General features: G+C 41.1%; 1 protein-coding gene across 5 annotated transcripts in view; it reads left to right on the top strand.

The window, feature by feature from the left end:
- The window catches only part of Gaba-b-r3 (gamma-aminobutyric acid type B receptor subunit 3), a 68,532-nt gene that overhangs the window by 50,382 nt on the left and 6,040 nt on the right, over positions 1–12,110 (top strand). For all 5 annotated transcript variants that reach the window (XM_071706984.1, XM_071706983.1, XM_071706982.1 and 2 more), the window contains 8 exons: positions 7,252–7,375; positions 8,176–8,292; positions 8,637–8,775; positions 9,331–9,447; positions 9,643–9,804; positions 9,960–10,063; positions 10,392–10,685; positions 11,305–11,549. In XM_071706984.1, coding sequence (XP_071563085.1) covers positions 7,252–7,375; positions 8,176–8,292; positions 8,637–8,775; positions 9,331–9,447; positions 9,643–9,804; positions 9,960–10,063; positions 10,392–10,685; positions 11,305–11,549 — 1,302 coding nt within the window. The remainder of the gene's footprint in view (positions 1–7,251; positions 7,376–8,175; positions 8,293–8,636; positions 8,776–9,330; positions 9,448–9,642; positions 9,805–9,959; positions 10,064–10,391; positions 10,686–11,304; positions 11,550–12,110) is intronic.

Genomic DNA, 12,110 nt, shown 5'->3' with positions numbered 1-12,110 from the left:
TTTGCCCCGTGGCGGTTGAGGTAAGTTAACGGATCCTGAAAATAAAGAACCGCTTAAATCCCTCGCCTCGGCGCTGAAGTTTAATGCTCGTAAGGGATTTTCAGAGGTTCCGCGTTGCGGGAACACGGAGCAGAGTAAACATCGGCTTGGCCGACCGACGCGACGCCGCGACGTCGCGGTTTATGTACCTGCTAGATACGACGGATTCGTAGTCTCCGTCTGAGGATATGAGCTACGAAATGAGATCGTCGTCGTGAATCTCGCAGTAACGCAGTTGATAATACTCGGTATCTTATCGAGTCTCGGTGATCTTTTATATTGGCAAAAGTCAATGCATTATTAATAAGGATGGCCTCTCGTCTATTGATGGGTAACAAACGCACATGAAAGCGAAGAGATAGGAAGACTTGAGATTTGTTTTCGATAATACCACTGGGTAAACTAATATTTTTTTCATCGTGTTAAGTCGGCTTCAGAGTTAGGCAGAGCATATGTTTATTAAATTATAGCCAATGACAATGATAATAGCAGGCATAGTATAGACAGCACAAGAGAAAAAAATATCGCTAATATTATTATCAACATTATCAAGCAGTTTTAAAGAATTAGCTTTTTCAATTTTTTTTGTGAATTTGTATATTAATGAAATATATATTGAAATTAATGTACAAAATAAAAGAATATGATAAATTGTGTTAAAATAATTTTATAAAATTATTATTTTCTACCTTCATTAAATCAGTGTACTACTCTATTATCAGATATCTACATTAATTGCAATAATCACAAAATGTGGAATATGCCGATGTTAGTGGTACTTAACAGCAATATGCATTATGCATTACCAAAACTGATAATTTTATTTTTCCCGTTCAAAAGCAGTGATTTTCAGTTCTTTATTTTTGGCCTGTTCTATTTGGTTGTTATTACGGTAATTAATGCGTTAGTAATTACGTGTGCGTCAGCTATCTCTCGCGTAGTGCGCTGTGGTCAAATAATGGAAAATACGAGGTCGCAAAACCAAGATAAATGCGTTGTAATTGCTTTCGTATTATTCTCACGGGAGATGTTCACATGTCCTCGCCGAAATTTTATAATTAATTTCATGCAAAAGAGAAATTGCTCCGAACCAAACTGCGCTGCAATTTCAACCGGTAATCATTCAGTACAACGGAAGCTCGGCGCATCTGAGATAAATCGAAGAAGCCGAGGATCGTTCCACGTCACGTGTATTTGTACTTCCATAATGCTCAACCAAAAATTGCGTCGTTAAAATGCTAAATGCATCATCGTATCACCACAGATAGAAACGCGTGCGTCTACAGACTGAAAAATTTGAATAGATATCAAATTCGTTCAGAGATCCAAAACGTGCTACATCGTGCCCGAAAAATCTACGCCCGGAAAACGAGATTTGCGGGGTGGCGCAACGATAAAAGTTTACGCACGCGGAATTCGGATGAAACGTTGCGTATGACCGTCACGATGTTTTTCGCGATCCAGCCTGCGAATCATCGCTTTACACGTTGCTTTACGACTTTACGAGAATCGATATATACACACTGCGTTTCACGTTGAAGAACGCGATTCCGTCCGAGATTCCGTCTCCGTAGTCGGCACGAGCCGAAATCCATCGCGCCGGCGACGAACAATGGGTCAAGAGTTCTCTCTTGCCGTGCAACACACAATGCCGACGCATAATTCGAGTGGCCCCGTGGAAGCACCGACCTCCGGTATGCCCACGATTTCGACGGTCAGAATTCCCCGCGAAATCAAGCCTCCTCCTCGCGGGCACGCGTGTTCGCTCGCACCCCGTCAATGCATGCAGCGGATAATGGGCGGAAATATTTCCCCAGTGTGTCACCTATATCCAGGAGTATTGCCTCACTTTCGCGTATCCTCGATGCGCATTCGGGATCGAGGGCGCGATTCATTATTGCCCGCGTTTCTGCCTCTACCTGCCTTGTTGTCCGATCAAAAGCGACATGCACATGAGGCCGGAACAATCTCTTAAAAGCTCCAATAGAAAACAATAGATAGCCTCTTCCATATTTTCGTCTTTTCCTATATATAAAGTACGAACACATTTTTCGGATATTAACCTCTACAGGACCGGCCTTTTTTTGGACGACCTTTTTAGTTTTAGTGCTAGAACATTTTTGTCCTTGTCAGTGGGTTGAACTACGAAAAAGACGGCACCTAATATTAGGCTTCCGGTCCCGGAGAGGTTAAAGATTATATGATTATCGTGTTGTGTTTTGAAAATATATTAGAAATATTACTCAATATATTTCATATGTTTTTCAATCCTTTAGATACAAACGAGGACTTCTTTGATTTATAATAGCGTTATAAATGTTGTAGGTTATGCAATAATATTTCCCATTATTAGCTTAACAGAGATAATATTGACTATAGATTACCAAAAGCAATCTGTTCCAGAAACTTGTTATTACCAACGTCTTAAAACATCCTCCATAAAATTTGTAACAAATATTAGAACATCTGTCTCTCGTCGTAGTAAGTTTAACAAAACAAAGAGAGGCAGATAATCTAAATCTAAAACATTTTGTTTAAACTTGAGACCCTCTTGATACATAATACCGCAATTAAAGTTTATATCGTTCCTCTCTCTTTCTCTTTCTCCCCCCTGTTCAAGATCATTCGTATATTTCAAGATACAAAACGTTTTATTTTCAGTGTTCGTAATCTTATAATGTTTTCGTATAATATCCTCGCGATGAGAAAAACTCTTCGAAACTCGCGAAAATGATTTTCCACTCCGTGTATCACAGTGGGAAAGCATTAGTCGCGTGTCAGTTGGGTCAAAAACAATCGCACGGGAGAGAATATTCTTTATTAGGGAAGTTTTGCGACGAGAAGTTAAGGAGGAGTTAAGAACTCACTGGCTTTGTCGCCATAAAACCACTAATACTCTTTTCCTCTCTCTTTCGGAAGCGCTGAACCCAAACCCAAGAATCCAATCCCACTTTCACGCCTTTTTGATAACGCGACCGCCGTCCGTGGGTATATCATCACGGGCTCATCGCTCAGCTCGTTAACTCTTCGCTCGGAACCGCGCGAAGAAGCGACTTCTTTTTTAGCATCACACCGGTGGCATCGATTTTAGATAAAGTCAACGAACTGACACGAATTTCCGACGCCAATGGCAACTACGGAGTGGACCGGTACAAAAGAATCCGTACTGCTGTTTGGACAAATTAAATAGCATCGACTGCTACCTCACGCGTTTACCACCTGTGACCTGCCTTCGATCTATCTCTCTCTGTCTCTCTCTCTCTTTTTTCTCTGTTTCTCTCTCTTTCTTTTATAGCCGCACGCTCGTTTTCAGCTGTCAGACTCTACCGCAATCTATCAAATTCCGCGACAAATAGTAAACCTCGCGTTGCCGAGACTTGCGCGAGACTTTTCAACGCAATACGTTACAATTGCACAGGAGGGATAGAAAGGGACAACTATCTGCCCTACGACAAATCAAATGGAAGATCGATCGATATCGCGTATCTATCACGTATCCTCACTTGAGAATATAATGATAGACGAAGGGGAACCATCGAAGGCGATGGGGTGAAGTGACTATGTAGTAATTTCTCGTAAAGGTCAACGAGAGCTGCGAAGAATACTGAGCGCGTAGCGGTATAGGAAAGATTCTTGTACGACGGGCCGTCGTACGGATATCGATTCAACTCGGTATCTTTCCGAGAGAAAAGTGCCAGAGCAAGTTGTTTGCACATTACATTGAAGTGGAAATCGGATGCAAGCGAGAACGAGGAAAAAGGGCAGCGCGCAATTGAATTTTATTTTGCTTATTACGCCGCGAGAGGCAATGGAGTTGTTCGATTACCCTCAATAATCATGCAGGGCGGAGTCGGCCAAATAGATTTGTCGATTGTTTCGAGGGCAATTGCGACTACGTCACCGGCATCTAACGTGTCGTTTATTTCACTTTGTCATTTCCGTCGTTTTTCCCATTACTCACTATCGGCCACCGCCCGCGTCCACCTTACTTCATTCTTTACTTTATTGTGCCGCGGTACCGCGAGGTCACTTGAGAAGGATGTAATTCCCGCGTACTCCCGCTCCGAGGTATTCCATCGATCTATTTGCTCGGCGGCTGGTAGAGCAAGCTCGGAGCATATACGTTGCGAGAGCGCGGTAATCTAAAATTCGCCCGCGCCCAATTTGCACGCGAGATTAAGCACGCGGGAAAGCGGTCATCGCGTCCGTTGTCGCGGGTTTATCATGAAATATTACACACGCTCGCTGGAGAAATTGCGTCGCGATGTTGACGGAATATGACGGGCGCGCGTGGGGGGGAAAAAAAAGGGAAATAAAATCGCCCGTAAAACCGCTGGCGTCAGATCCCTTTATCCACCATTTACGTCCGAAACGTTTCGAGCGAAACAATCCGAGAGCTTGTACGACAGTTTGTTACACCGTTATAAAATCATGCTCGCCGTGTTCTTCTTTTTTTTTTGTTACTAACAATATCTAAGTGATAATCGCCGCGCCGAGAATTCGCGAGATCGGCGAACGAGCTCACGCGAGCGACGCGCTGAAAGGCAAACAAATTGCTCAACAAGGAACTACAAAGACCATTTTGCACGATCTAAAATTTTACGCGAAAGAATTTTAGCTTAAATTTTTGGTATATTACGCAGGATCTTTTATCTTAAAGATTTTATCCTATTTTTTATATGATAGATATAAAATTATGAATAAAATTCTGTTGCACATTTGACTGCAAATTATAGTTTACGGATCTAAGCGCTTCGAGAAGAGAAATGCACGAGGGAGAAATTTACATTGACGTGGCACGGAGAGAAACAAGAGCCAGCATGGGTAGTATAAATTGCGAGCATTTGCTGATTCCAGCAGAAAGAATAAATATAACGGCATGACTATTCTTTGTTGCGCCTCAAATTAAATTTGATGTGACACAGCTAACTGCTCTCTGGTACTGTAAAAGAAAATCGTCGGCAAATCTACAGGATGCTTCACGATGGTTCTAAGGCACTTTGCATAATGAAAATAATAACAAATTGATGAAAGCACTCGCGCATTTGTTATACGATAAGCAGTTTACTGAAACTTTAAATCTGCGTAAGAGGTTTACGCTCGGAAGAGAAATTTAGAGCATTTTAACTCGTGTGATCCAGTATCTTTACTTATTCAAGCGAGTTCTTGATTAGTACAGAATTTATAACGCCTTCAAATAGTTAAATATGAATTATTAAACGTTTTTACTATCTTTGAATACGATTCTTTCTTGCTACATTACATGTGAATTTCATGAAGGAAAGTACATATTATCACCCCCTATATACAGGAAATATCTTAAAAATGTATGATATCGAAATAATTTAAGACGCATAAAAATAATATTATCTTATTTCTTAACGATAAATGGCTACTATATGAAGTGTTCTATAATTACTGTACACTTTAATAAAGTATTCCAGAGATTAATTAGAATCGAAAATCCTGATACGAAAGTCTCGAAGTCATACCGGTCTATAATTGGATTTTTATTCTTTTGATTCTCACTGATTCTCACTGAATGTAATGTGAAACGAGCACAATAATTGATCGTACTTCCTTCAAGAACTTGGCAAGAAATCCAGATTACTTGTTTCAGAATCAAACGCAAGAAGTCTGCTGAAAGATTTAAGAGACAATCGGACATTTCTATGACTTGCTACAAAACGCTCTCATGCTTATTGTTTGTTACAACTTTTACATTTACGCACAATGACACCGATATCAAATTAATATTAATTTGATTTTAATTATATATGCATCAGCATATAGAATCAAGACAACTTGGCTATCGCATCGATTTGCATAATATTATGAATGACATTTAGACCGATTGAGCGATACAGTATAATATCTCAATTTCCAGAATTACCCGACAGATTATTAATTTTCTGTTACATAATATTATTAAATTAATCATTACGTTTAACTAACATTGTATTACTCTATAAAACCGTAAATTTTTTTATTATAAATATAATTATATGACGCTGACATAAATGTGACACGTTAAAAAAGATAAAAAAAAATTTTTTTTCAACTGTTGTGAAAACAATTAAAATCGTTTTAGAAAAATAAATATATCTTTTCTAATCTAGCGTATGTGTGTGCCTACTAACTCGCTATAATGTCACGCTTTGCTATAAGAAACGACCACCTTAATCGAATGGCGCTTAATCCGTTAGCCGGTTAGCCGAATAGGTTTTTCATTGAAATTTCGGCCTCAGGTGTGGTGAAAAGCAATGCTGACAAGGTTCGCACGGCTCCAATCCACCTTTTGCTAGCCTCGCGAATATCCGAGCTTACTGACACTAACCGATAAATCGTCAAACGGATACGAGAGAAAAGGGGGCGGATAATGGATTTCTAAGGACACCGAACGACGAGGTGGAAGGAATTGAAGCCTCGCCTCGGTTTGATTAACGTTGCCCTTTCAACGTGCATTATAATTCTATCCCCAATAAGAAGATAATCATCAATACTCCACAAGAGTCACGTCTGTGACACTTTGCTAAAATTAATATTGTTAAGATAAAACTTTAAAGCGCGATTATAATTGGGAGTTGATTCCGGCATTGTTGACACTTTATTCGTGGATTATAGTTCAAACTCCTTTCTGTTTCTGTATATATCACCAGTCTCTCGCGTACGTTAGAAGGGTAATTAATTTCGCCCTCAAAATTGCTCTCTATAAGGAGGAGAAAGCGGTAGTTGTGCAAGCAAACGAGAGAAAGAGGAAATTACGCTCCTAACGTGAATAAACGTCCCTTTGGTCATCTCGATCTCTTTCCGCTACTTATTTTCTGACACACGAACGGAACAGTTTTACCAGACATCACGATGAAAGGAAAGAGAAATCGGAATAGAGCAGAGTGGGCAAAAAAATTTGGTTTGAAGTAAAAATCGATAGCCTTTATTCCTAGAAAATTCATCTTTCTGCCCGCAATTTTGTTACTTCCTGTTTCACCAATAATTGCGATTTTTTTGTATTTCAAAAAGTTTAGCCCGCAAATAAATTCAGCGCACAGCAAATATTGAACTAGAAGTCACTTAATTAATTAGTCTTAAGTGACGAGTATTGATTTTTGTAACATCAAAGGTACATGAAGATAAAATTCACTAAACGATCCAATTGCAATCTGATAGCGTGTCACGCTTCCGGTGGCTGATGGCAAAGTTTTTCGATTACAGGACACGATATTAAGAGAATAGCTATCTACACTCCCGAAGATGAGAAACTGATAATGAACTGTCCAGGATGTGAGGCTACAAGATGGCCCGGAGGGCAAGTACCAGCGGCTCGTAGAGTCTTCCGGTACGTATTATCAGCGTTATCACTCTTGATTGAACCGTTCATCGTTATTAGGTAAATCAAATTTTGATTATCCTAATTTGCATGTTGATAAATTGACGTGTCTAATCTAAATACTTGAGTAATCATATTTGAAGAGTTTGATGTACGTAATAAAACACCGAAAGGTATTAGCACTGCTCGTAGCGCATATTTTCATTACGTCTGATTTTATTGTTACACGGAAAGAACGGTTTTCCTGAAGTATTTAAAAATTTAGCTAGATACAGATCTGAAAATAATTTTGTTGCACCATCAAAATAATTATAGTAGATCGCTGAAGTATGATGATAATGCTGTAAAAAATTTTGACATTTTAGCAATCAGTTTGAGTGTTCTACATAATTATTTTGTAGCAACAAAATTATTTTCAGATCTGTATCCAGCTAAATTTTTAGATACTTCAGCAAAACCGTTCTTTCCGTGTACAATCTGGATTTAATAAAGCGGAATCAAGATTGATCTAATCTTTCCATGCCTAACGAGGTGTTAATGAAATAATCACCGGCTTATACGTATGGAATATCTCAAATCATCGCCACCGTCAAATATTTATCTAGTTTCGACGCACGTTTGCATACGGCAATAATTCGACAACGATAATTACAGCTTGTAGCGAGTTAGCGTAATGTATTGTACAGCAATAACGGTATAGCAATTATAACGTCGCGGAGCATCGTATTAAATTAATTTATGCCGCTCGATAATTCATCAAGTTCGAGGGTAACAGGCGGAGTGATCGAGTTTGTTATTATTGCACACAGATTACGAATGGTGACAGTGGCACCTGCCGCGTTTCTCGCTATCACCTGCATCGCCAGCGTCGGTGTCACCTTAGCGCTCGCTTTTCTGGCCTTTAATCTTCACTTTCGCAAGCACAAGTAAGTTCGATATTCAATACAAACAATGTATCGTCATACAATTGATAAAATGGTGAATATCACGGAAGAGCTCATGGAACATCTAAACGATTTTATTACAATATTTATACTCGGTGCAAATACGGTCTCTGAACGTTTATCGATTATTCTTAAAAAAGAAAAGAAAGAAATTGATGGAATAATTTTAGTAAATGTAGAAGTATATGCAACGTCGTCGATTTTACGAATCAAAATAAATGAAGACAGCTCACTCATGGGGATATCGCGCTCGTTATGTACCCATGAATCTGTATGCAAATCGTCACGATATATCACTCAAGTCCATTATTCCTGGATATTGGCAGAAGCATAAAACTGTCGAGCCCGAGGCTGAATAACATGGCAGCGGTTGGTTGCGGCCTGGTCTACGGTGCCGTTATACTTTTGGGACTGGACGACGCCACGCTGTCCGACAGCGATGGTTATTATCCTACAGTGTGCAAGGTGATTAACACCCATTACGAGGAATTAACGTCCTCGACGACGCGATCAATATTATCGGTGTCGATTTGACTTATACAATGTATGCTAACGTTCCGCAGTAATCCCGGACGCTTTGCATTAGAAACATTACGTTGAAGGTGCGTTTTATTTTTAACCTTTAGAGGCCGGGAAAAGGACTTGAAGACTTTTTTTTTTTACTATTTTTCTCTTATTCAACACACAAATTTTGCCTGAAAACATCAAATAGCTTGTGTTTTTTGGGTGGTCGATATTTCGACCACCCCCGGCCTCTAAAGGTTAAACAAATCGGACCTGAGGATCTCTTTGAGAAAAGTGATTGAAGTTGGGGAAAAGCGCAATTTTCTTTACACGCAATAATAACGATGCAATTATTACTGATTGGTCGAGAATTATACAAATGCCCGATAATTACGCATTTTACATGTTTTCTCAGCGATCATTACAAAATGCTCGTTCCTATAATATTTCGCAATTGCAATAAATGCTCTCTTCTAAAGACAAGGATAACATGTGCCGTTCGTTTCTTATCAACAGGCAAGAGTGTATTTGCTGTCGGCCGGCTTCTCCATGGCTTTCGGCTCGATGTTCACAAAGACTTATCGGGTACACAGAATCTTCACGAGAAGCCGGAGCGGGGTCGTCAAGAACAAGGTTAGCGACATGCGAACAATAATTTTCCGCTCCCCCATTTCGAAGGGCGACACGTAACGTGATCAGACGCGAAACCAATATTTGTATCGATGAAAAAAAAAAACACCGAAAAGTTATATACGCGCTTCCGCGCGCTCGCGGAATCGATGCCACGGTCAAATTTGTAAATCACAGTTATCGCTTCGTGCTTTCCAGCTGCTCCAGGATACCCAGCTGATATTCTTAATCTGCATGCTTCTGGTGATCGACGTCGTCGTGGTGACCCTGTGGGTGATTCTGGACCCGATGCAACGTCACCTGCAGAATCTTACCCTGGAGATAAGCCCGCAGGATCGGGGAGTGGTGTATCAGCCCCAGGTAAAACCAGCGCGAAACGCATGCGGGACTCGCGTCCGGCTCGTTTCGTCATTTCCAGGCGAGGCTATATGGCCCGAATGTCACGGTTACGCCACAGTAATTATCGTTAACGACCCACGGCCAATTAACTCGTGCCTTTATTTGCCTTTGCACAGGTGGAGGTGTGCCGCTCGCAGCATACGAACGGCTGGTTAAGCGCTCTCTACGTTTACAAAGGTTTATTACTCGTAGTCGGGGTCTACATGGCCTGGGAAACAAGGTGAGCTTAGGGATAAAGACGTTTCCAAGTCCGTGGATATTGCAAAGCAGGCCAGCTCCCCCGATAATAGAGATTAATCTATTGCATACTTCATGCCGCGCGTTTTGATAGCGAGCCAGCTATTAATTTCTCGAATATCTGTATAATTCCCGCAGGAAATGTCGCTACAATTCTGTTTATCCTTTGATTGATCGTAAGCGGTTTAAATAAAACAGTTCGTCGAGAGACATGTCACGTGCCTTCCGTTAGAGCTAAAGTCAGGTTGCATCATCGAACAGTACGCCAGTTCGTATGGAGATATACACGAGCGAATCGCTGATGATTTCAGGCACGTAAAGATTCCAGCCCTAAACGACTCCCAATACATCGGTATGAGCGTGTACTTCGTAGTAATCACGTCGGGCATCGTCGTAGTGCTAGCCAACCTGATGCCCGATCGCGCGACCCTGGCCTTTGTCACGATCACTGCCCTGATTCTGGCCTCGACCACGGCGACCCTGGCTCTCCTCTTCCTGCCCCAACTGGCGAATATCCTGGCGGGGGAGAGGGCCGACCCGGTCGTGCAGAGTCTCGGTCTCAAGATCGAGTGCAACACGCGTAGATTCGTTACCGACGACAGAAGGTGAGTGTGACCGGCGAGAATCGTCTTCGCGACCTAAAACGCGGAAGTGAAGACAACAGAAAATCAAGAGTCGCGGGAGATAAGACAGTAAAAAGCAATGGTATCGTTCTATAAGTTCTCACTGCGGGAGATAATCGATGAGGCGGATCGACCTCCAAGACGATATCCCTTTATATCTCGTTTACCGGCTAGAATTCCCTCGCGTTATTTCTGCGGATGCTGAGGGAGAACTCGCATTGCGTCGTACGATTTTCTGGCAACAAACATATCCGTTTCGCAAATAAAATGTTTGCGAAATTAAGTGGCGATTGAGTTGCTGCGTTATTTGCTACTGAACGACCCGAGCAAAATGGAAGACTTGGTCTACGTTTCTGTCGCACTAAAATCTACATCTTATACGTACTTTTATATCGACAAATTCTTAACATAGCGTACGATATAAGAACACATTCATATATCCCAAGAATATGATCTTATATCGTACGCTATGTTTAGGAATTTGTCGATGAGATGTAGATTTTAATTAAATGTACGTATAGGATGTTTGCGTCTGTGAAAATTGTCTAAATAATTTAAAGTTTGGCATTTCCTTTAAAAGTAATCATATTTTGGACAATAGGGAGCTGCAATATCGCGTGGAGGTGCAAAACCGAGTTTATCGTCGTGAGATGGCACAGCTGGAACTGGAATTGGCCAGATTAGAGAAGCAACTGGCGCAGGAGCCGGTGGAGCCGTCGCGCACTTCATCAAGCGCCTCGATCCCGCAACGAAATCCAAGTATCGGGGGCGGTTTACCTCTATTGTTGCTCAGTGTCCTGCCGCCGGTTATTCCCCGAGCCAGCTGGCCCTCCGCGGATTCGTCCGGTAAGTGTAAATCGGCATCGCGATACGGAGATCCGCCGTGCAAAAACACAATTCTATTCCAATCTTTACTCGACTAAAACGTTTGGATTTATTTTGGACGCTCAATCCTCGTGACTTCGTTGAATCGATCCTTCTTAAAGTACAGTTAGACAAATCGCGACAGCTATTATAATAGCTATTATAATAGCTGTCGCGATTTGTCTAACTGTACCTTAAAAGCTACCGGAACGTCTTTCCGTATTACATAGAAAGAAGTAACATAATATTGATTGGCCGACAGAGTCGATTCATATATGTGGCATTCTACGGAACGATAAATTGATTTTTATTATTCTAAACTTGGAAGCTATAAGGTTCGCATTGATTCTATGAAGGACCGAAACCTTCTTCGTCGAAATACATTATTTATTACAAAAAACGTGAAGTTGAAGTTTGCTTGATGTAAATACGTGAAGGTGCAACTGACAGGTCGAAACGAAAGCACCGGAAGACAGGAATAGACGTGTCAAAACTTGCACGACGAATCGAGCTTTTGCTACCAGGAGAGAAGGAAGGAACCAT

This window comes from Temnothorax nylanderi, unplaced genomic scaffold, assembly GCF_030848795.1.
Source record: "Temnothorax nylanderi isolate EJ_2023f unplaced genomic scaffold, tnyl_v1.0 TNYL_tig0055_pilon, whole genome shotgun sequence".
In the NCBI taxonomy this organism is placed as follows: Eukaryota; Metazoa; Arthropoda; class Insecta; order Hymenoptera; family Formicidae; genus Temnothorax; species Temnothorax nylanderi.
This window is presented reverse-complemented; position numbering and strand designations above follow the sequence as displayed.